Raw genomic sequence first — 22181 nt, forward strand, 5'->3', positions numbered from 1 at the left:
ATCTCGTTGCAGGCAAAAATCCAGAGGCTCCAGACACTTCACCAAAGGGAGATCAATCAATCAAAACAGAGCTGGAAGGGACCTTGGAGGTCTTCTAGTCCAGCCCCCTGCTCAAGCAGGAAAGCTATACCGTTTCAGACAAGCGACCAGTCTCTTCTTAAAAGCCTTCAGTGATGAAGCACCCACAACTTCTGATGGCAAGCTGTTCCACTGTTGATTGTCCTCTCTGTTAGGTTTCTCCTGACTTCCAGGTTGCTTCTCTCCTTGATTCGCTTCCATCCATTGTTTCTTGTCCTGCCCTCTGGTGCTTTGGAAAAGCATCTTTGTGGCAAGCCTCTCAAATACTGGAATACTGCTATCATGTCCTCCCTAATCCTTCTTTTCTCTAGACTAGCCAAACCCAAATCCTGCAACAATTCTTTCATGTTTTAGTCTCCAGGTTTTTAATCAACTTAATTGCTCTTCTGTGCACTTTTTCCAAAGTCTCAACATTTTTTATAATGTGACCACCAAAACTGGATGCAATATTCCAGATGTTTATAAAGCAGTACTAACAGTTCACATGATTTTGATTCTAAAATGCATTTATACAACCAAGGATTGTATTAGCTTTTTTAGCTGCTGCTGCACACTGCTGACTCATATTTAAGTGATCATCAATTTACTGAGAAATTACCTGTTCCTGAAGAATCAACAGAATTCACTGCAGTTGTGAGCCACTTCAGTGCATCACCTAATTGCCTGAAGATTTCCTAATGGATCATTTCAAAAATGTAGCCTTCAACTTAAATTAACCAATTAAAAAGTAATAATTCCTGTCCACAATGCAATTTAAGCCTATGTAAACTTGTTGAGCTAAGAAATGACTCAGTAAACTCCAAAATGTTTGCTTGCAATAACCAGCATGATAAAGCAAAATTGACTTGAATACACCTTCTTCTTCCTTGTGAATAAAATCTGTGTTCCGTAGTTGCAGAATCAATGGCTGCTAAAATTGTAAGAAAGTTTGTGATTTTAGAGTTGATATCATGTAATCCTAAAAATATTTATTTGGGAGTTCAAGCAATGATTTCCGATAACACTGCCAGAATTGAGCTAAATTCTATAGAATCCATAGCACAGGACATGATTACAAGTTTTTATTAATCATTTCTACAGTCATTTACAACAGTCCTTTATAACAAATTGTGTTACTTCACACAACCATTAAACTTAAATTTGCTAAATAAGGAATTCAAATGCCTGAAATCCACCTTTCCTTAACATGGGAAGACAGCAACATCAATGGTTTCTTAAACATGTAATAATCCTAAACACATATACTTAGAAGTAAATTCCATTGAAATTATAGACTATCTAATATAATTGGTCAGGATCCAGTCAGGTTTCCCCAAAACTACTTTGTTTAGAAGATTTTGTATAGTACAATGTTGTTCTGCTGCCAAGGGTAGATTTAATCCCAGGACTCATCTGCTACAAGTATATTTGATGCTGCAAATCCTCCACTGTGAGGACTGTCTTTGCCATGGAAAACCTACATAAAACAGAATTCAGATTTTCAGATAAAACAAAGAAAATTGTACATTGTCAGGAACAGTGTGCTATGTTTATTTTCAACATTGTGGAGGGTCGCTGCTGCCCTGCCCCCTGCTGCCCTGCTCCTGCCACCAACATGCCCAGGTCTGTATTAGAAAGTATGTTTCAGATACTTGCTCTTTAACCTGCTTGACAGCTTTCTGTTTATCACAGACAGCCTGAAATACATGAAGCCCTATTTCTGTATTGTGATGCTCACAATTAGCTTCCACTGATACAGCATTTGGTTTGTGTATAAAAGGCCTAAAATCACTACTATTCTCCACTGGACCACTCAGAATCAAGAATACTTACTGTATTTTGTATATCCCATATTATCATTTTAACGGACTACTTTGAACAATCTATGTGTAAAGAAACTTAAAAATGGTTATTTCCACTTACATCACTTTCCTTATCATCTTTGTTTTATAATGCTTGCTTCCTCATCTATGCCTATTCCAGGGGTGTCAAACTCAATTTCATTGAGGGCCGCATCAGCATTGCGGTTGCCCTTAAGGGGCCGGGTGGGTATGGCCAGGGTGGGCGTGGCCTACTGGGTGGGCGTGGCTAGAGTGCGTATGGCCTACCGGGTGGGCGTGGCCAGCTCTACATCATTCGCATCAAGGGTGCCTATGGGGGCCTAGGCAGGAGTGGGACAGATCTGAGGGTCTCTGGAAGAAGGAGGGTCTCTGGGCCAGGGCCAAGGCAGTGGGGGGCCATTCCCTCACTGTTTCCAGGATGGCTTTGCGGGCCACATGAAACCACTTTGTGGGCCGCATCCGGCCCCCGGGCCTTGTGTTTGACATGTCTGGCCTATTCCAATATCCATAACCACAAATATTTCTCAACCTTAGTTTGATTCTTCTTTTAAGGATTGCTGAGTATGTTTGGAGCCAGAGTCTTTCAAAATTACAATACTTAACCAATGTTTAGATAAAAAACAGTTTGATTTAAAAGTCACCTACCTTTCGGGAATCAACAGCTGCGAAGACATTTCCCTTTGGATTACCAAAACCAATCCCACCTGAACCACAAGCAATTTCTTCTAACCATGCTGGAACCTCTTGCTGAGCCTTAAAAAGGAAAGGTTGCATTATTACATACGTACTATTGTCTGTTTAAAAACTATTTAAAAATTGGGAAATGAAAGACAACTTACATCTGCAAGCACTTTGATTAGAGGCTGTGCAATAGCATTGTCTGCTTGAAGATCAAAGAAAGAAATTGCTTTGCCTATATTACCACAACGGCCAGTTCGTCCAATCCTATGAACATATTCATCAATTGTGGAAGGGAGATCAACATTTATAACATGTTGAACATTTTCTATATCCAGACCTCTTGCTGCTACAGATGTAGCAACAAGCACAGGGCATCTTCCAGTACGAAAATAATGAAGTGCTTCCTCTCTCTCTCTCTGTTCCCGGTCACTAAAAATAGAACATTTTAATTTGCAAAGAAATTTTAACAGATAGATATAACAAAGTGGAGGGTAAAGCTAGACGTATGTGCATTAGATTAAAAAAATTCTCATTCATAATTCTACTCTGCACGAATGGGAGAATAATGGTATCCTCTGCAGTTTGAAGTACTGTAGATAGTGATCCAAAATTTGTGCTTGTCTACTACACATTGTTTTGGTTAAGAGATTATATAGTCCTTTAAGAAACAACTTGACTTACCTTTATCAATCTCATAGTTTAATTAAAAACACAGAAATGTGCCAAGTTAAGCATTTCAATAGCCTTGTGAGAGGGGCAAGATATGGAACGTGGAATGCCTCAGGCCCTGGGAAGACCAGGGCAGGCTATGTATGTCTCTCAGCTCTGATGTTGAAAAATCCTCGCTATTTCAGTACACAGCATTGACTTCCTGGGGAAGCTGGCAAGGAAGACTGCAAATGGCAATTACATGATCGTGGGTCACTTGGCAATCAGTTGTAAGTGCAAACAGTTACCAAGTACCCAGATCATGTGACTACAATCTTGTGACTGTGGTGGGACAGAGATGCAATATTTTGCATCAACTTAAGTGCTTTACATGCCCTTTATAACTTTGAATGGTCATTAAGCAAAAGTCGAGGACTCTATATTTTTAATGTACCAAGTCATTTTTATTGGAACCTTCAGCCATTTCCAGTTGAATTTGCCTTTAAGGAAATGGAGAGTTATATAGATCTTAGGGACGTGCTGGCTCAGTGGGTTAGGATGCTGAGCTTGTCGATCAGAAGATCGGCAGTTTGGCGGGTCGAATCCCGAGTGCCGCATAGCAGAGTGAGCACCTGTTACTCATCCCAACTTCTGCCAACCTAGCAGTTCGAAAGCATGTAAAAATGCAAGTAGAAAAATAGGGACCACTACGGTGGGAAAGTAACAGCGTTCCGTGCGCCTTTGGCGTCTAGTCATGCCGGCCACATGACCACTGAGACGTCCTCGCACAAGTGCTGGCTCTTCGGCTTTGAAACGGAGATGAGCACTATTAGAAATCAGAAATGAATAGTTGCAACCAAGTATTCTGGAAATGTCCCCACCTCGCCCCAAACAAGGGTAACATCATATTTTTAAGGCTAGTGAAAAGTGACAGGAAGCACAATCACCAATTTAAGTGCTCTGAGAGCAGAATTATCCTAACTGGCCACGGCAGCCAATTTGGAACAGGGAGGTATCCATGACCACCAATTTCTTCTCAAAATTTAATTTTAAATGTTACAAAAGTGTTGGCTATCCCACAATTTACTCACCCATGAATACTTGTGGTTGATATGTTTTCTTGGCAAAGTAAAGTTGCAAAAAAATCTGCTTTTTTCTTCGTTTCCACAAACACCATGGTTCTTTTATCGCCTATAAAGAAAGCAGGAAATATTATTTTACTCTTCTTCAAAAATATACTCAAGATATTTACATAGCATACTTCCCTTCAATTTCACTCCCACAACTTCATCTCAGTGATGGTAGTTGTTCTAAGAGAATGTGACAGTGATCCTTCATAAAATGGGGTTTCCCTATGGTTCTGTTACAATTAAGAACTGTTAATGACTTTTTTGAAACAACCTTTGAAACAACACTGCAACTTTCTTTAATTCAGAAAATTTATTTCTTAAAAACTGATGCCCATCCCTAGAACTATACAATGAGCTCGTCAGGAGAAGAAAAAGAACTCTGTGGAGAATCCCTAATGCACATACTTATATTAAAGGTAAAGGTAAAGGTTCCCCTGCACATGCGTGCTAGTCGTTTCCGACTCTAGGGGCCGGTGCTCATCTCTGTTTCAAAGCCGAAGAGCCAGTGCTTGTCCGAGGACGTCTCCGTGGTCATGTGGCCGGCATGACTAGACGCCAAAGGCGCACGGAACGCTGTTACCTTCCCACCGTAGTGGTCCCTATTTTTCTACTTGCATTTTTACGTGCTTTCGAACTGCTAGGTTGGCAGAAGCTGGGACGAGTAACAGGCGCTCACTCTGTTACGCGGCACTCGGGATTCGACCTGCCAAACTGCCGACCTTCTGATCGACAAGCTCAGCGTCCTAACCCACTGAGCCACTTATATTACTGAACAATAATTATGCTACACTACACATCTGGCAGCCTTACATCAATTTAACACTTAGTAACATTAAAGAAAGTACATTTCAATTACAAGGCCTCAATTACCTATTTCATTAAGAATTTCAACAAGTTTGTCTTTCTTGTCATACTGTTTCACTTGAAGTATGGTCTGCTGAACATCACTGCATGCTCCTCCCACTTGTCCAACAACAACAAATAAATAATCTGTCTTCAAAAATTCTCCAGCGAGCCTTTAAGTAAATTAAGTAAAATTAAGTTTTATTTTATTTTTTTATTTCATATGGCATGCATGTATCAGGGAGATCTATACTTTACAGAGTAGTCCTGACAGGCTAATTGTTGTTCGTTTGGTTTTGTGCCTGCACACTTATCCACAATGTGCCATGGGGCGATTCAGCATGTATTGTCTGGCTAGTGGCACTTGGGTTAATGACATCATTAGGCCTCTTCCGCCGATCTCACCTCATGTCCGGACAGGTCCAGCACCAGCTCCTGTTTTCCTTGCGCAGCTAGCCATTCCCACTGAAGTGGTACCCATTTATCTGCTTGCAATAATGCTTTCAAACTGCTGGGTGGGCCGGGCAAGAGCTATAGGTGAGTGATGGGAGCTCACCCCATCCTGTGATGCTACGAGAGAAACTGCCAGAATGTCGACTTTCTGGTTAGCAGATCCAGTGTCCTTCAGGCACTGTACTACCGTGCCTCAATACAATTAAGTTATTTTGAAGTAGTGCATACAGAGGAAGAAGGATCAACAGTTTGGGAAATAAAGTAGTAATGTTTTATGCAGGTAGTTGTAAAGTTAATCATCACAATTGGTAACTTAGTAACAAGGCTGTTAAGTGAATCTGGCTTCCCTACTGACTTTGTCAGATCATAAAAGGTCATAAACATGACCCTGGGACACTACAACCCATTTATTCGAACAAGCTGGCCTGGCCTGATGGGGAGTCAGGGTTTTAATGTTTGTATATTTTGATTGTTTTAATTTGGGCAATAATTTAATCCTTTTTTTAACTTTTGTACTTTTGTATTTTTATTCATATGCCCTGTTCACCGCCCTGAGTCCTTCGGGAGAAGGGCGGTATAAAAATTTAATAAACTTAAACTTAAAATATATGCCAGGTGCCAAGCATCCAAATTTTGATCATATGACCATGGGGATGCTGCAACAGTTGTAAGTATGCAAAATAGCAATAGCACTATAGCAATAGCAGGCTTATATACCATTCCATAGTACTTTTACAGCATTCTCTAGCAGTTTACTAAACATTTACAATGTATATCAGCATATTGGCCCCTCAACAATCTAGCCCCCAACCATTCATTTTACCAACCTTGAAAAAATGAAAGGCTGAGTCAACCTCTGGCTTTGGCCAGAGTTAACTTGTAATACTGCATTCTAATTAGTGCACTACCATAGCTCCTAAAATGGTCATAAGTCACTTTTTTCAGTGTCATTGTAACTTCGAAAAGTCACTAAATGAATGGTTGCTGAGGACTACTTGTAGTTAGTAAAATGATACTAAAAACCAATGTACCAGTAGCCACTTCTATAAATATATGCTATTTAAATTGCAAACAGTTATTGTCCAAATATGACTTGTAAAAACAGGCATTGTTCCAAACAATTACTTAACTCAGAAGGTACTCTTTCTATGATGAGTCAGTTCCTTCAAGATTAAATGAAGTAGACACAAGACCTTAGCAATTGAGATTCAAAATTTTAGCAAGGTAACATTTGTACTTAAGATTTCACTCTGAATGAATTACCTGAAATTTACATCTTGTAAACTGTATTTTTAAAATGAATTGCTAATACATACCTTTGGATTTCATCAGGAAAAGTTGCACTAAACATTAATGTTTGGCGTTTGTCTTTTGAGGGCATGCCTGGAGATGAAATTAATTTCCTTATCTCAGGGCCAAATCCCATATCCAGCATACGATCAGCTTCATCTAACACCAAATATTTTAATTTGCTGAGCCCAATCTTTTAGAAAAAATCAAATATGCAAGAAAAATTTGAAAAAAGCACACAAAATTCTATTTTTACAGGATAGCTGCACAAACTCAAATTAGCCCTCAAATTTATATGGTACACTTTACATATGTCCCCATATTCTGCTTTAAAGAACAATATAGTCTAATTTTACACAAATGATTAATTATACCTAGATGCTGCTAAATTAATATCTACAACTACCATAGCAAAGCAATACTGAAGAGATATTGGTCCACCATCTAACAACAGAAATGAAGCAACCAATGCAACATATTTTAGTTACAGTAGCAGTAGAGAAAACTTTGTTGACGTTTTTGAAAGTATTTAGTAATTAAAGTTTCATGTTATCAATAATTCAGATGCTGTTCTCTCCTTCCTTCATGTACCTATTACACAATGGTCCTTCATTCCCTTTAATTTTATATGTCCAACATTGCAGATTGACATCAAACCTCTTAAGTAAATTGAACTTGGATGATACGATTGGCAAACGCAATAAAGATTCTGGCGAATCATTGTCTCTACAGATAATTCCATATGAATAGTTGTTACCTACTGTAGCTTGAAAAAAAATCAAAGCACTATAATAGCCAGAATCTGTTTTCACCCTTTTAGCCTTAACAGCAGCATTTTATCACTGGCCTGATCAAATATGAAGTACCTTTTTTTTGTGAATCAATTTAGAATGTGTTAACTCATCCCCATAAGCTTCTTTAAACACCTTGTTTTAAACTATATCAAATCCTTGCAATAAAAGAGTGTTAAGTTTGAATAGTCATAAAGTTTAACGTTCATTCTATTCATGGTGATCCAGAGATCTTACCTTTTGTCTGCCTATGATATCCAAAAGTCTTCCTGGGGTAGCACACAATATATTACACCCTTGCTTTATCTGATGAATTGTATGGCTCATTTGTATACCTCCATAAATCACAACAGGCCTTATGCAAGTTCTAGTTATGAAGAAAATATACAATTAAAATATACAGTTAAAAACAGTGAACACATCCCACTGTATTACTATTAATAACAAAGCCTTAAATATGTGATATGGTATAATAACAGATCTAATACTACATTACTTTTGGTTTGTTTGAAATATTTAAGCCACAGCTTTTGATGGTCTGCATTTAAAATTAAGTAGCTTACTTAATCCACCATTATTAACATTATTTTAAGATATAATATAGGAATACAATTATGTATGAATTATATAATTAATATTTTTATTATACACTTGTGTACCTTTCTCTAGCCCAATCTGCAGTATTAAAGCTTATGAACACTTATCATTTGTAAACAATAATTCCTAAGTAGCTACAATTATGGCTTCAGCTTTTTGTATTACATATAAGTAATAACTAGCAGGCTAAGAAAAGAAATGTAAATTATCAGTCAAATGCTATTTGCATATGAATCAGCAAAAACTCTGGTTACTCCAAAAAAGGTGGAAAATTATTTAACCAAAACGTATCCCACTATATCAATCTGAGAATGTTTACAACCATTGTTAACATGTTATAAATGAACTTTAGATACATACTAAGTAGACATGTATATACACTTCCATAATTTATTCTTTAGTGGGAGCACTCTGCCATTGTGATTTAATTTGCCCAAATACTTACCCATATGAAAATTTTCTTGATTCCAGAAAGATCTGATTTATCAGTTCTCTAGTTGGTGCTATTACTAAACATTGGGGTTCTTGTTCCCCTTTGAATTGACTGGCAGTCACTCCATCTCGCATCATATGAGCTAAAATTGGTATAAGAAAAGCTGCCTAAAGGGCAAATATATTACAATTTAGAAATGCTGCACTTCCAGTACATGAAAAAGTTAAATAAAAGTGCATCTTTCTGATCCAACCTTAGATGTTTATAAAAAAATTAAAAAGTACACTAAAATATAAAGGTCCAACATCTACTTCAAACATTGAGAATCTCCTAATTTTTTAATGTCAAACAATTATGATTGTTATAAATTCATAACCATGAAAAGGGATTCACAAACAGTACTCTGAAGAAAAATGTGCAAGAAGAAACATGGCTCAGTCATTTGAGACAGTACTAAAAGAACTTAAACATTAGGAATTTTGTATTAGAATACTAAAGAAGTATATCAAATCTGTCAAGAATATTATTTTTTTATTTAAAATGCTTCCATTTAATGTATTCAATCATAAGAAATTCAAATTGCTAATATATTTCAATTTAATAGTTTTTACTAATAAAAATATTTCACAAATGAAAACTGTAGCTGAGTTGAGAGTGAAATATTCATACAAAGGACCAAGTCAATAATCTGAAAACTTTAAATGTTGAAATTAAAAAAAATGATAATAAATCCACCCCAAACCTCAACAGAATCTGGTATTGTGTCCTTACTGTTTTTCCAGATCCTGTTTGTGCACACGCCATTAAGTCACGTCCTGCCAGCACAATAGGAATACTATATTTTTGCACAGGAGTAAGTTTAAAATATCCAGCTCTAGCTATGTTTTTTATTAAGGTTTCACACAGACTAGCTTCTTCAAAAGTCTAAAAAAAGGATTAAACAGAAAACTACATTAACAAAACTTAACATTTTAAAACAATTACTAGCATATCACAACTTCAACATATTTTATGAATTACATCAACCCATGCCCCCAGAAATAGCCTCATAAAGCAAGCAAAAAATAAGCCTAAAATTCTTAACAAAATCAGAACAAACAACAATCCATTTTATCTGTTAATTTTAATGACAAGAGAAGCCTGGTCACTAATTATATCCTTATATTTTCATTTTTAATCAGAAGTCATTGATTGTAGGTGTTTTCTATTTTGCACTATACATTCTGTACTGCCTCCAAGGAAGAACTGTTGGCCACTGGAATATAGAATAGGAGCTGTAGTGGCACAATGGTTAGAATGCAGTATTTCAGGCTAACTTACTACTCACTGTCAGAAGTTTGATTCTGACGAGCTAAAGGTTGATTTAGCCTTCCATCCTTCCCAGGTTGGTAAAATGAAGACCCAGATTGTTGGGGACAATGTGCTGACTCTGTAAACTGCTTAGAGAAGACTGTAAAGCACTATGAAGCTGTATATAAGTCTATTTATATTTATAAGTATATTTATATAAATATAAATATATAAGTATCTAAGTCTAACGTATATGTCAAGGTATACTGTATATAAGTAGTACGGTAAGTCGAAAAGAAGGACTAGGGTTGACATGATAGCAATATTCCAGTATTTGAAAGATTGCCACAAAGAGGAAGGGGTCGACTTATTTACCAAAGAACCTATAGGCAGGACAAGAAACAATGGGTGAAAACTAATCAAGGAGAGAAGCAACCTGGAACTAAGGAGAAACTTCCTAGTAAGTGAGGACAAGTAACCAGTGGAACATCTTGCTGTCAGAAATTGTAAGTGCTTCATCACTGGAGGTTTTTAAGAAGAGACTGGACAGTCACTTGTCTGAAGTGGTCAAGGGTTTCCTGCTTGAGCAGGGGTTGGACTAGAAAACCTCCAAGGTCTCTCCCAGTTCTATTCCAATTGACTGAAATGCTATTGCTGTTGCTATGCTGCACAATGAGATCATTTGGCATGGAGAAAGGGGGGAAAGCACTGTGAAAATCAGTAAGGAAGATGATTAGGCTGCTGAGGAAAAGGAGGGATAACATTGGGAAGATTTGGGGTGGGCAGATGGGACCTACACCACTAGAACACTGAAAGTGGAGTCAATGGGATAAAAAAGATGGAGAATGCAAAAATTTGGTTCTGGTTTTAAAACAATTTTTTTCTTATCTCTTGCACAACCTTAAACTTTAATGCTCCCAAGTTACTGACATATAGTAAGTTATGTACCTTGTTCTGTTCCACAATTGAAACGTGAAACTCAGATGAGCAATGTCTCTATCACTTAAAATAACAGCTATCATTTTCTTCAGCTCTTTATTTTTCACAAGAATTTTAAACATTCACTAACCAATATTGCTGGTGGAGGATCAAGCCCTGAAACTTCCACAAGAATATTATCGTATTTATCAAAATTTATTCCTGTCTGGTAATGTGCAAAGATACTATTCTCATCATCCGGTGGAGGTGGTGGTACGTATGTCACCTTTGGACCTGCAAATACAAGAAAGATATTCTGATTCTCAAAAAGTTCTACATGTGAAGCCAAATACTTATTATCTGCTTTCATTGTTTCTGATATAACTTATCTGCATTATCATCTCTCCTGCATCACCATCTGATTTCCATATCTCTTTATTGTTAAAATAAGAAAATGATTTGGAGGGGAAAATAGTCTGATCATAGAAGGAACTTTAAAACTTGTTCACATTCAAGACACACTTACCTCTTTCAGAAGCTACATTTTCTTCACTGCTTCCTTTGTAATCCCCTGTTAAAAGAATTGTTAAGTTATATACAGCAGAAATGAATTTTGTAGTTATATAAGAGCTACATGGATCATTCTCAAAAGAATTTTAAATGAAACCAAAAAAGGGGTGTTCAGGAATAATACACACATAAATACACACGCATGCATGCATACATACATACAGAGACACACTCAGAAATAGCATGAAAGTTGTAATGTTAATTCTATATTTCAGAAAATCAAGGAACAAATTAAATTCACAAATGTTCTTTATACAAGGAGTATCCTTATCATCCAAATTGTTGCTTTCCAGATAACAATGGTCATACCTGCTGAAAATGACAGAAAATAACAGAAGTACTATACATCCAGAGGGCAACAAGTAGTACATAAACTAAACAAATTATTTTTACCTCTGGCTTCAAAGCCTCTTCTACTTTCAAAATCACCTGAAAAAATGCATGGTTTAATAATATTGTGATTATGGATAACTGTGATAAACAAATTACAATCATCATTAATTTACAACATTCATCTACATTGTTCAGAGGTTTTTGTACTTTAATTTTTTTGGCAGAGCTTTTGAAAATGTATGATCAAGAATAAAGAAAAGTATAGTTGTGGAACATCTGCATGATACCAGTTTTCTCTTTCCAAATTCACAAAAAGTTGAACTTATCTATGATCTCCTCTTTTCCCCTATTTTGCATTTTTAAATATATCAACTGCCAATAATCTTATTCACAGAATTCAGATGAAGTCATAAAAAATGAACATAATAAAATTTCACATGAAGTTTTACCTGATGAAGTACCAAAGCCTCTTCTTTTAAAACCTAAGCTGACAGAATTTTGTATTCCATCTTGGTTCACATTTACATCATCTGTTATAATATAATCAAATATTTATTCACTCTTACATGTTAGATTTTCTATGAAAAAGATGTTTCACTATATTTAAACTAACATAACATGTTACAATTTTCAAGCAATCAAGCCTTGAAAATCCATTCCAATATTTTCTACTTTTTTTAGCAGACATATTTGTATTCATTTGTAAATGTTTCTTAGGCACAATACTAATACCTTTCATTTCTAGAAATTTCTGTGTTAGCCAATGTTTGAATTATTCCAAACTATAATGTTGTTGTTAGCTGCGAAGTCGTGTCCGACCCATCGCGACCCTATGGACAACATTCCTCCAGGCCTTCCTGTCCTCTACCATCTTCTGGAGTCCATTTAAGCTCACGCCTACTGCTTCAGTGACTCCATCCAGCCACCTCATTCTCTGTCGTCCCCTTCTTCTCTTGCCCTCAATCTTTCCCAGCATTAGGCTCTTCTCCAGTGAGTCCTTCCTTCTCATTAGGTGGCCAAAGTATTTGAGTTTTAGCTTCAGGATCTGGCCTTCTAAAGAGCAGTCAGGATTGATCTCCTCTAGGACTGACCGATTTGATCGCCTTGCAGTCCAAGGGACTCGCAGGAGTCTTCTCCAGCACCACAGTTCAAAGGCCTCAATTCTTTGGCGCTCAGCCTTTCTTATGGTCCAACTTTCACTGCCATACATTGCAACTGGGAAGACCATAGCCTTGACTATACGCACTTTTGTTGACAGGGTGATGTCTCTGCTTTTTAGTGTGCTGTCTAGATTTGCCATGGCTTTCCTTCCGAGGAGCAAGCGTCTTTTAATTTCTTGGCTACAGTCCCCATCTGCAGTGATCTTGGAGCCCAGGAAAATAAAATCTGTCACTACCTCCATTTCTTCCCCATCTATTTGCCAGGAACTGAGAGGGCCAGATGCCATGATCTTGGTTTTCTTAATGTTAAGTTTCAACCCAAGTTTTGCACTCTCCTGCTTCACCCGCAACAAGAGGCTCTTTAGTTCTTCTTCACTTTCTGCCATTAGAGTGGTATCATCTGCGTATCTTAGGTTGTTGATATTTCTTCCGGCAATCTTAATTCCAACTTTTGAATCATCTAGCCCTGCCTTTCTCATGATGTGCTCTGCATATAAGTTAAATAGGCAGGGCGAAAGTATACAGCCTTGCCGGACTCCTTTCCCAATTTTGAACCAATCAGTGGTTCCATGTCCAGTTCTCACTGTTGCTTCTTGACCCGCATATAAGTTTTTCAAGAGACAAATAAGATGGTCTGGTACTCCCATCTCTTTAAGAACTTGCCACAGTTTGTTATGATCCACACAATCAAAGGCTTTAGCATAGTCAATGAAGCAGAAGTAGATGTTTTTCTGGAACTCCCTAGCTTTCTCCATGATCCAGCGTATGTTGGCAATTTGATCTCTAGTTCCTCTGCCTCTTCGAAATCCTGCCTGTACTTCTGGTAGTTCTCGATCCACATACTGCTGAAGTCTAGCTTGTAGGATTTTAAGCATGACTTTACTAGCATGAGAAATGAGTGCAATGGTGCGATAGTTTGAACATTCTTTGGCACTGCCCTTCTTTGGAATTGGGATGTAAACTGATCTTTTCCAATCCTGTGGCCACTGTTGAGTTTTCCAAATTTGCTGGCAGATTGAGTGTAGCACTTTTACTGCACTGTCTTTTAAGATTTTGAACAGCTCAGCTGGAATACTGTCACCTCCACTAGTTTTGTTGTTGCTCAGCTTTTCTAAGGCCCACTTCACTTCACATTCTAGGATGTCTGGCTCGAGGTCAGTGACCAACTCATTGTGATTATCTAGGACGTTAAGCTCATTCTTGTATAGTTCTTCTGTGTAATTTTGCCACCTCTTCTTAATCTCTTCTGCCTCTGTTAGGTCCCTACCATTTTGGTCCTTTATCATGCCCATTTTTGCATTAAACGTTCCCTTCATCTCTCCAATTTTCTTGAAAAGATCTCTGGTCCTCCCTATTCTATTGTTTTCTTCTATTTCTTTGCACTGTTCATTTAAGAAGGCATTCTTATCTCTTCTAGCTATTCTCTGGAATTCTGCATTCAATTGGGCATATCTATGTTTTTCTCCCTTGCCTTTCGCTTCCCTCCTTTCCTCAGCTATTTGCAAAGCTTCCTCAGACAGCCATTTTGCTTTCTTGCATTTCTTTTTCTTTGGGATGGTTTTGGTTGCTACCTGTTGTACAATGTCGCGAACCTCTGTCCATAGTTCTTCAGGCACTCTATCTATCAGATCTAATTCCTTAAATCTATTTGTCACCTCTACTGTATATTCAACAGGGATATGATTTAATTCATACCTGAGTGGCCTAGTGCTTTTCCCTACTTTCTTCAGTTTAAGCCTAAACTTTGCAAGGAGAAGCTCATGGTCTGAGCCACAGTCAGCTCCTGGTCTTGTTTTTACTGACTGTATGGAGCTTCTCCATCTTTGGCTGCAGAGCATATAGTCAATCTGATTTCTGTGTTGACCGTCTGGTGATGTCCATGTGTAGAGCCGTCTCTTGGGTTGTTGGAAAAGAGTGTTTGCTATGACCATCGTATTCTCTTGACAAAATTCTATCAGCCTGTGCCCTGCTTCATTTTGTACTCCAAGGCCAAACTTGCCTGTTATTCCGCTTATCTTTTGGCTTCCTACTTTAGCATTCCAATCCCCCATGATGATAAGGACATCATTTTTGGGTGTTAGTTCTATAAGGTGCTGTAGGGCTTCATAGAACCGGTCAATTTCATCCTCTTCAGCACTGGTGGTTGGGGCATAGACTTGGACTACTGTGATATTGAATGGTTTGCCTTGGATTCGAACTGAGATCATTCTGTCATTTTGAGGATTGTATCCTAGTATTGCTTTTCCTACTCTTTTATTGACTATGAAGGCTACTCCATTTCTTCTGAGGGATTCTTGTCCGCAGTAGTATACCTGATGGTCATCTGAATTAAATTCACCCATTCCTGTCCATTTTAGTTCGCTGATACCTAAGATGTCGATGTTCAGTCTTGTCATCTCTTGTTTCACCACGTCCAGCTTTCCTTGATTCATGGATCTTACATTCCAGGTTCCTATGGAGAAAAAATCTTTACAGCATCGGACTTTCCTTTCACCACCAGACACATCCACAGCTGAGCGTCCTTTCGGCTTTGGCCCAGTCGCTTCATTCTTTCTGGCGCTACTAGTACTAGCCCTCTGCTCTTCCCCAGTAGCATATTGGACACCTTCCGACCTGAGGGGCTCATCTTCCAGCGTCATATCGTTTTGCCTTTTGGTACTGTCCATAGGGTTTTCATGGCAAAGATACTGGAGTGGGTTGCCATTTCCTTCTCCAGTGGATCACGTTTTGTCAGAACTCTCGGCTATGACCTGTCCGTCTTGGGTGGCCCTGCACGGCATAGCTCATAGCTTCATTGAATTACGCAAGCCCCTTCGCCACGACAAGGCAGTAATCCATGAAGGGGTAACTATAATACTTACTTGTAAATTGCCCAAATCCTACTCTATCATTTCTGAATGATCCTCTCCCAGGTCTACGAAGAACACCAACGTCCTCATTCATTCTTTGAAAACCTAATTTGGGAAAAAAAAAACAAAAATGAACAGTGATAACTAAATCAGGTTTAATTTGTAAACTGGAATTTGTAAACTGCTTTGTGGGCTAGTTAATGATTAAAACCATTATTCAAAACTATGTAACTGGGTTACTCAGCAATACAGCAGTCATATGCTAATCTGCTAAATGAACTCCTATCCAATATAGTGGAAAAGGACCACCTGGAGAAGTTTCAAACATTTAATAAAGAACTACTTTTCTCCCCAACACGAAAAATAGGTATTAGAAGTCAAAACATGTGTGCTTCTTAAAAAGAAAAAGACAAAATTATAATAAAGTGCAGTGCTAGCCCAAGAAAATGGCATCCACTTCCAGGCATATGGTCTACGTGGATGCCAAGGTATGGAACAGCCTGCTCTCTTTCCCCAACATGAGCTCTGGAGCTCTAGGAAATCTATAGAAGGTAAATGAGCAATCAGTGACAGGGGTAGGAAAAGTATGCCCTAGGTCTGCAAGGAGCTCAAGAGGCAGGAAGTGGAACAGGGGGTACATTAGGGGCTGGGGGAGGTCCAGGGTAGATTGGCCTGGGCCTACACTAGGCCTTATGCTGCCTCCCTCACCTGAAGCACCCAATTCTCCACTTAACAACTACATAGGGGAGAGCAGGGATAATAGTCATTAAGTGAGGCAATCAAGTGACCACATCACTTAACAACCATCACAACTTGCGACCATAGTGAGCAGGCTCCATTATGGTTGAAATTGAAGACTACCTCTAATAAAGGGGAAAATATTTTTGTTAGTTAACGTTTTAAAAAAACAATGAAGAAAATTTCCTTAGGTTGCTAACGTAGTTTTATTTAACCCGACTATGCCTGCCTATAATTAACAGATTAATCATGAATTCAATTTTAATTACTGTTTTAGCTGTCATAAAGCCAACATTAGATGCAGATTATCTAGTAACATTCAAATTTAATTGTTTTACTCCACAGTACTGGGTTAGGGTTAGCTGTGTTCAAAATTATTACTTGATACAAATTTGCAATCTTACCTTTTTCGAAACTTGAAGATTTTCTTTCTTCAAATCTATTTCCTAATATATTACAGAAGATTAATATAGCTGACAATGATATTCATTCTTTTATTCAAACGTTATAAAAATTAAATAACCATGGGAAATAATATTTCCAAAGTAGTACCTATACTGATTATCCTTTTTCCTGAGTTCTCAACTTCTGTTAAATTATATTATTTAATTAGCTAACAATTATTTTCTGAGTAGAAAAATTATTTATTCGGACATATTTTCTAGAGTTGAAAACCAGAACGTTTTCTATAATCTACATTCTTTTCCACATACACGAAAACCACGTAAATTGAAACAGGGAACAAAGCCAGTTCTTTTAGATGGAACACAAAGAATTAATTACATTAACAAATTCTGAGCATAAAACATTCCATGCAGAAACATCTGGTTTTATGAGTTTAATGATTATAATGAAATATGTGTTCACAAGCAGAATACTTTATATAGAGACCCCGATATGGTTCTTCCATGCAAGAGGGGGACAGAAGCAAAGAAAGGAAAGGCTGACGGGGTTCTCTGGTAATGGCCTGCAGGGGCATTGGCAACAGTGGGGAGGCAGGAGAGGGAGGACGAGTGAGCCAATGGGATACACTGTGCTATTAGTGCAGCTAAGGGGAAACAAGGAAGGGAAGATGCTGAGGAAAGAGATGGGTCAGCACATAGAAAAAGCAGAGGAGTGGCACACACCAGCCTAGCGCTGCTCACCCCATAAGATCTTCCAAGATCCCTGCAGATTTGTTTAGGTCGAACTGTGGACAATCTGAAACAGTTCACCAAACTCAATGGAATGGAATGTTTCACAATTGAAACAATATTTTCAGTTTCATATAACATGTAACTACAAATGCAAAAATAAGTTCCATTTATGATTTACACTAAATATCCTATTTTATCAGAAGTAAATACTAAAACTTTAAGAAATCAGCCCCCTTTCCTCTTCTGTAAAGTATTTTTATGTACAGATTTTTAAAAAATATTTATAAAATGTATATGGCCACCTATCTTACAAAAAGTAACTCTGGGTGTTGAATAGTACCAAGGGAAGGAAAGGGAAGGAAAGGGAAAGGAAGGGAAAGAAAAGGAAAGTAAAAGTAAAAAGTAAAAAAGAAAAAAGAAAGGAAACACAGTCATATTAAAGTTGGTTTTGTTTTTTTTAAAAAAAGCACAAAAATGTAGATCAGCAAGGGAGAGGCCTTATTGAAAAAATTATTAAAACATATTAAACATTAAACACTATCAATAATCTTTTCCTTAAATGACAAATTTTTACATAATAGTATACCTCTGGTTCCAAAACTTCTTCCACTTCCAAATCTACCTGTTTGTTTCTCTTCACCATTACGATTTTCTCTGACATCTAATAAAAGGAATGAAAAGTAAATAATAAAAAAATCTTGTTAACTAGTTTAAATGCATTTCTAGTCAGTTTTTTCACACATGGAAATAATTTACAAGTTAGGTTCATTAGTATAATTGCTCAGCTTCAGTTTCATCTTCCAGTGTCCTATGGTTATTCAGCTGGTTTCTACTTATTTCCAAGTAAATTAAGGTTCAATGGTTGAAGTTTCAATGTTGGTAAGAGGATACAGGTATAGTTAGTTCCTGCACTGATTACACTGACTTTTCCTATCTGATACAGCTGTCAATAGACATCATAAGACCCACTTGGGACTCTAAAATTAAGATAGATTCTGCAATTACTTTCTGTATATATATCATTGCTTTTAAAGTATATTTACACAAACAAGCATCTTCTCTACTTATTTATTGCCAAGTGTCTATATGCTGAATAAGCTGATTATATCTATCTGGTGCCTAGGTTACAAAATGCAGTGGAGGGATTTACACTTGTACCAACATGAACTGAACATTAAGTTTTGGATAGTATGTGAGCAGAGTATAGAAAGCTCAATTCAAAAATACTCAAAACCATAATTTAGATACATTGTTGATTTTCACTATTAATTAAACTTTGGTTAATTACTAGCAAGCATCCTAAGTTCATGTATTCCTTCCTTCATATAATCAATCATTTTATTACTTGTTTCATGGCTTGCTTGCAAAGCTGAATTTGATGTACTTCAATGTTTTAATGCACCCTGGACTCACCCATTGTGCAATACTAGAACATGGAGTGCATGATTTTGATTAGTATATTCTGTAATCCTGTACAATTGTGATTTATGCAACCATACATGAAGGCAGTTTCTAAACTGGCAAGATACCTAAATTGGAAAGCCTTGTTTAGGAAAATACTGAGACAAACAAATGCAGACAAGATGCAGGTAGTAACTTAAATATTTTTGTTTTACTGTAAATGCATAGAATTACAATCTGCAGATCGCACCTCCATCCTAAAACTTTAAGACTACACTTTATCTTAATTTCCAGTATGGAAAGAAGTAGCACATAAGTTTTAGATTTGCCAGATTCTTTGGCTTATATTCAAACCCTTTCTCCACTTTCCTAATCTCTATCATGACCAGAGTAACCAAAGGTCCAACACAACCAAAGCAACTGCATTTACAGAAAAAAAATGAGGAAATTCTGTTTCTTAAACTGTAGCCCCTAAGAATTCCTTCAAAATTCTGTGTTCTTACTCATATCCTAAGAGTATGTTTAGAGCAGGGGTGTCAAACTGCCGGCCCATGGGCCGGATGCATTATAACAAAACTGTGCCCACCCCATTGCCGGCAATAGCAAAAAAGTTGCAATACGTCACAACACATCACATGATGTTCCAAGTTTGACACCCCTGCTTTAGAGAGGGTCTGTTCTGCAATTCCTTGGGAACAGGAGTGACTTTTCAGCAGTTACTTCTCAACTTTGAAATGCCTTTAGCAGAAAGGTGCACCTAGTGTCATTTTTATTCTCTTTCTGTTAGCAAGCAACGCCCTTTGATTCTTCTAAACATTTTAATAAGCTAATGTTGCTGTGATATTTTAGAACATCTTTTCTATTGATTTTGTTCTTTTATTTTGAATTTCAAACTATTTTGAGATTAATTTTAAGTAAAATATTATCAATTCAGTAAGTGATATGAACAAATCAGAAATTCTATATAGCAACACGTTTTCTTGCACAAGTTCTCTCATCTCGATTATAAATTACAGGATCAGGTCTGAAGGCTCCATATGTCCCCTAACAACCTTAGATGCAGCTCCAGGAAATCTCTAGAAGTTGCAATTATAAAAGAAAATTAAGTTCATTTTTGTAATTGTATTTTGATACTAATCAGAATTGCCACCCAGTGATTACATTTGGATATACAATCACCAACATACACTTGAAGACTAAATACATCTCAGAGTCAACAAAACATTATGCATCTTGGGCAAAGATATTACTTCCTAATTCATCAGATGAATTTTCTTTCAACCAAAATTATTTCATTTTAAAACTGAAACAGCACAATGCTTACTAGCAATTTAAGTATCATACCCCTCCCAACAACAGCTGGAATTTTGAGACCACATATTGTCACAAAAGGACTATCATGGCCACATGAGAGATAAGGGCTTGAAATTATTAAAAGTTCATTATTTGCAACCATCTCTTTTTCAAAACATGCATGCTTACTATATTCTTTAACACATACCTGGCTGTTTTACACTCTGAGTGAAATTGCACAAGGTTTCATTTGTTCTCACGGGTGTGATACCCTACAACATGAAGTAAATAATCAGACCATACAGGAACTGTTGTGGAGAAATTCCTAAAAAATCAATTATCTTGTACATATAATAAAATACATCTGCTTAAACAGCCTTTAAACATTTTGAATAACTTTCCTTAAGTACTCCAGAGTTGGAGAACATATTACACTTTCTCTTTCACTGTCTATCTGCGATTGTTAACAAATGCAGTGGCTTAGAAATAGTAAATTATATAACTTTTTTAAAAATTTACTTGTAACAGTCCACTTAATCATGGCTCACTCCCAACCAAACTGAACAGAATCATAATCTAAACCTCTAATCAAAGCAACTTATTTTGAAACAGGAAGCAGAGAAAATACCTTTAATAGGTGTAAAATTACTCTTTATTCAACAAAGGAGTAGAATCTAGTGGCAAAGTGATTTGGAACACTTTAGACCACAAAAGGGTAATATACAATGTTTGTTTGCTAATATAACCACTTGCCACCTAAAGTCATTCAAAGTCCCAGAATTTGGAAGAGAAGTTTCCAGAACTCTTTAAAAGCATGTTTTGGAGTTCTGGGAGTTGCATACTGTAAAACCAATCTCTTGAAGTTGAAGAAGAGGGGATTATGCTGTTTATATTACGCACCACCATCCCTTGACTAAGTCAATCCCTAATAGGAAACTTAGTAAGGAACCCGGCATTAAGAACTTATTCCTTCCAAGACTTGACGGATTGTTTCGTAATGCTTCTACCCGGGTCCAAATTCTAACCGACCTCCCCATTCGTTGTACACCTAGTCTCAGGAAGACTCTGACCTAAATGTTGGAAAAACAGAGCACGCCTCAAAACATGCAACTTCCATAGGCACCCACCAGCTTCTGGAAGCTAGGCTGGAAGACGGGCAAGGCCCGGCTTTCCTCTCCACTAACACCTTCTGTAAACTCTGCATCCCAGTTCTCGTCATCCATGGCAGCGTCGGCCAACTCCACGTCTTCCTGCCCAGAGAGAAAGACACGCGAAGCGACAAACTTGAGGAGAGACGAAACGCAGCCCTTAATATGGCCGAAGGGAGACCTCCCACCAACTCAAGAGACGCCGTCCTGCCTTCCAGAAGGCCCTTTCCATCCACTCCAGCTGCCTCTCCCGCCAAAAACCAGCCAACCTGCCTGCCGCCCGCGTGACTCTCCCCTCTGAGGCCCACCCGGCGATAGAGACCCGCCTAAGGGCAGCAGGGCTGTTATCTCCTTCGCTCTTCTGGGTTCTCGCTGGAGCGTAGAACCAGCAGCCGCGAACCCCACCTTAGCGGCGCGCGAGCCTTAAGGCGACGTAGCGCCTCGTCAACACGTGCTCCAGACGTTGCTAACTAGCCGTCTCCCGCGCCGCGTTGTCTTGATCGTCTCTCCGGCGGAGGCCCGCGGGAATTGTTGACGGGTCAAAAGTAGGGGGGCCTCGTGCCTCAAGCAGAGCCTTCGTG

The 22181-nt window shown here is 37.8% G+C and overlaps 1 protein-coding gene across 1 annotated transcript; it reads right to left on the bottom strand.

Annotated features, from left to right (window-relative positions):
• Positions 1 to 1162: 1162 nt before the first annotated feature.
• On the bottom strand, positions 1163 to 21675 carry DDX4 (DEAD-box helicase 4; the record flags this gene model as incomplete). The annotated part of the gene is made up of 16 exons (XM_083353517.1): positions 1163 to 1534; positions 2544 to 2651; positions 2738 to 3008; positions 4319 to 4418; positions 5228 to 5373; positions 6970 to 7136; positions 7972 to 8101; positions 8777 to 8931; positions 9536 to 9688; positions 11124 to 11305; positions 11499 to 11543; positions 12325 to 12405; positions 15897 to 15989; positions 18333 to 18419; positions 20661 to 20724; positions 21580 to 21675. 16 exons carry the CDS (start codon positions 21673 to 21675, stop codon positions 1454 to 1456), a joined length of 1959 nt encoding a protein of 652 aa, XP_083209643.1. The 3' UTR covers positions 1163 to 1453.
• Positions 21676 to 22181: the final 506 nt, after the last annotated feature.

Source organism: Vipera ursinii (genome assembly GCF_947247035.1).
Source record: "Vipera ursinii genome assembly, chromosome: 2".
Lineage (NCBI taxonomy): Eukaryota > Metazoa > Chordata > Lepidosauria > Squamata > Viperidae > Vipera > Vipera ursinii.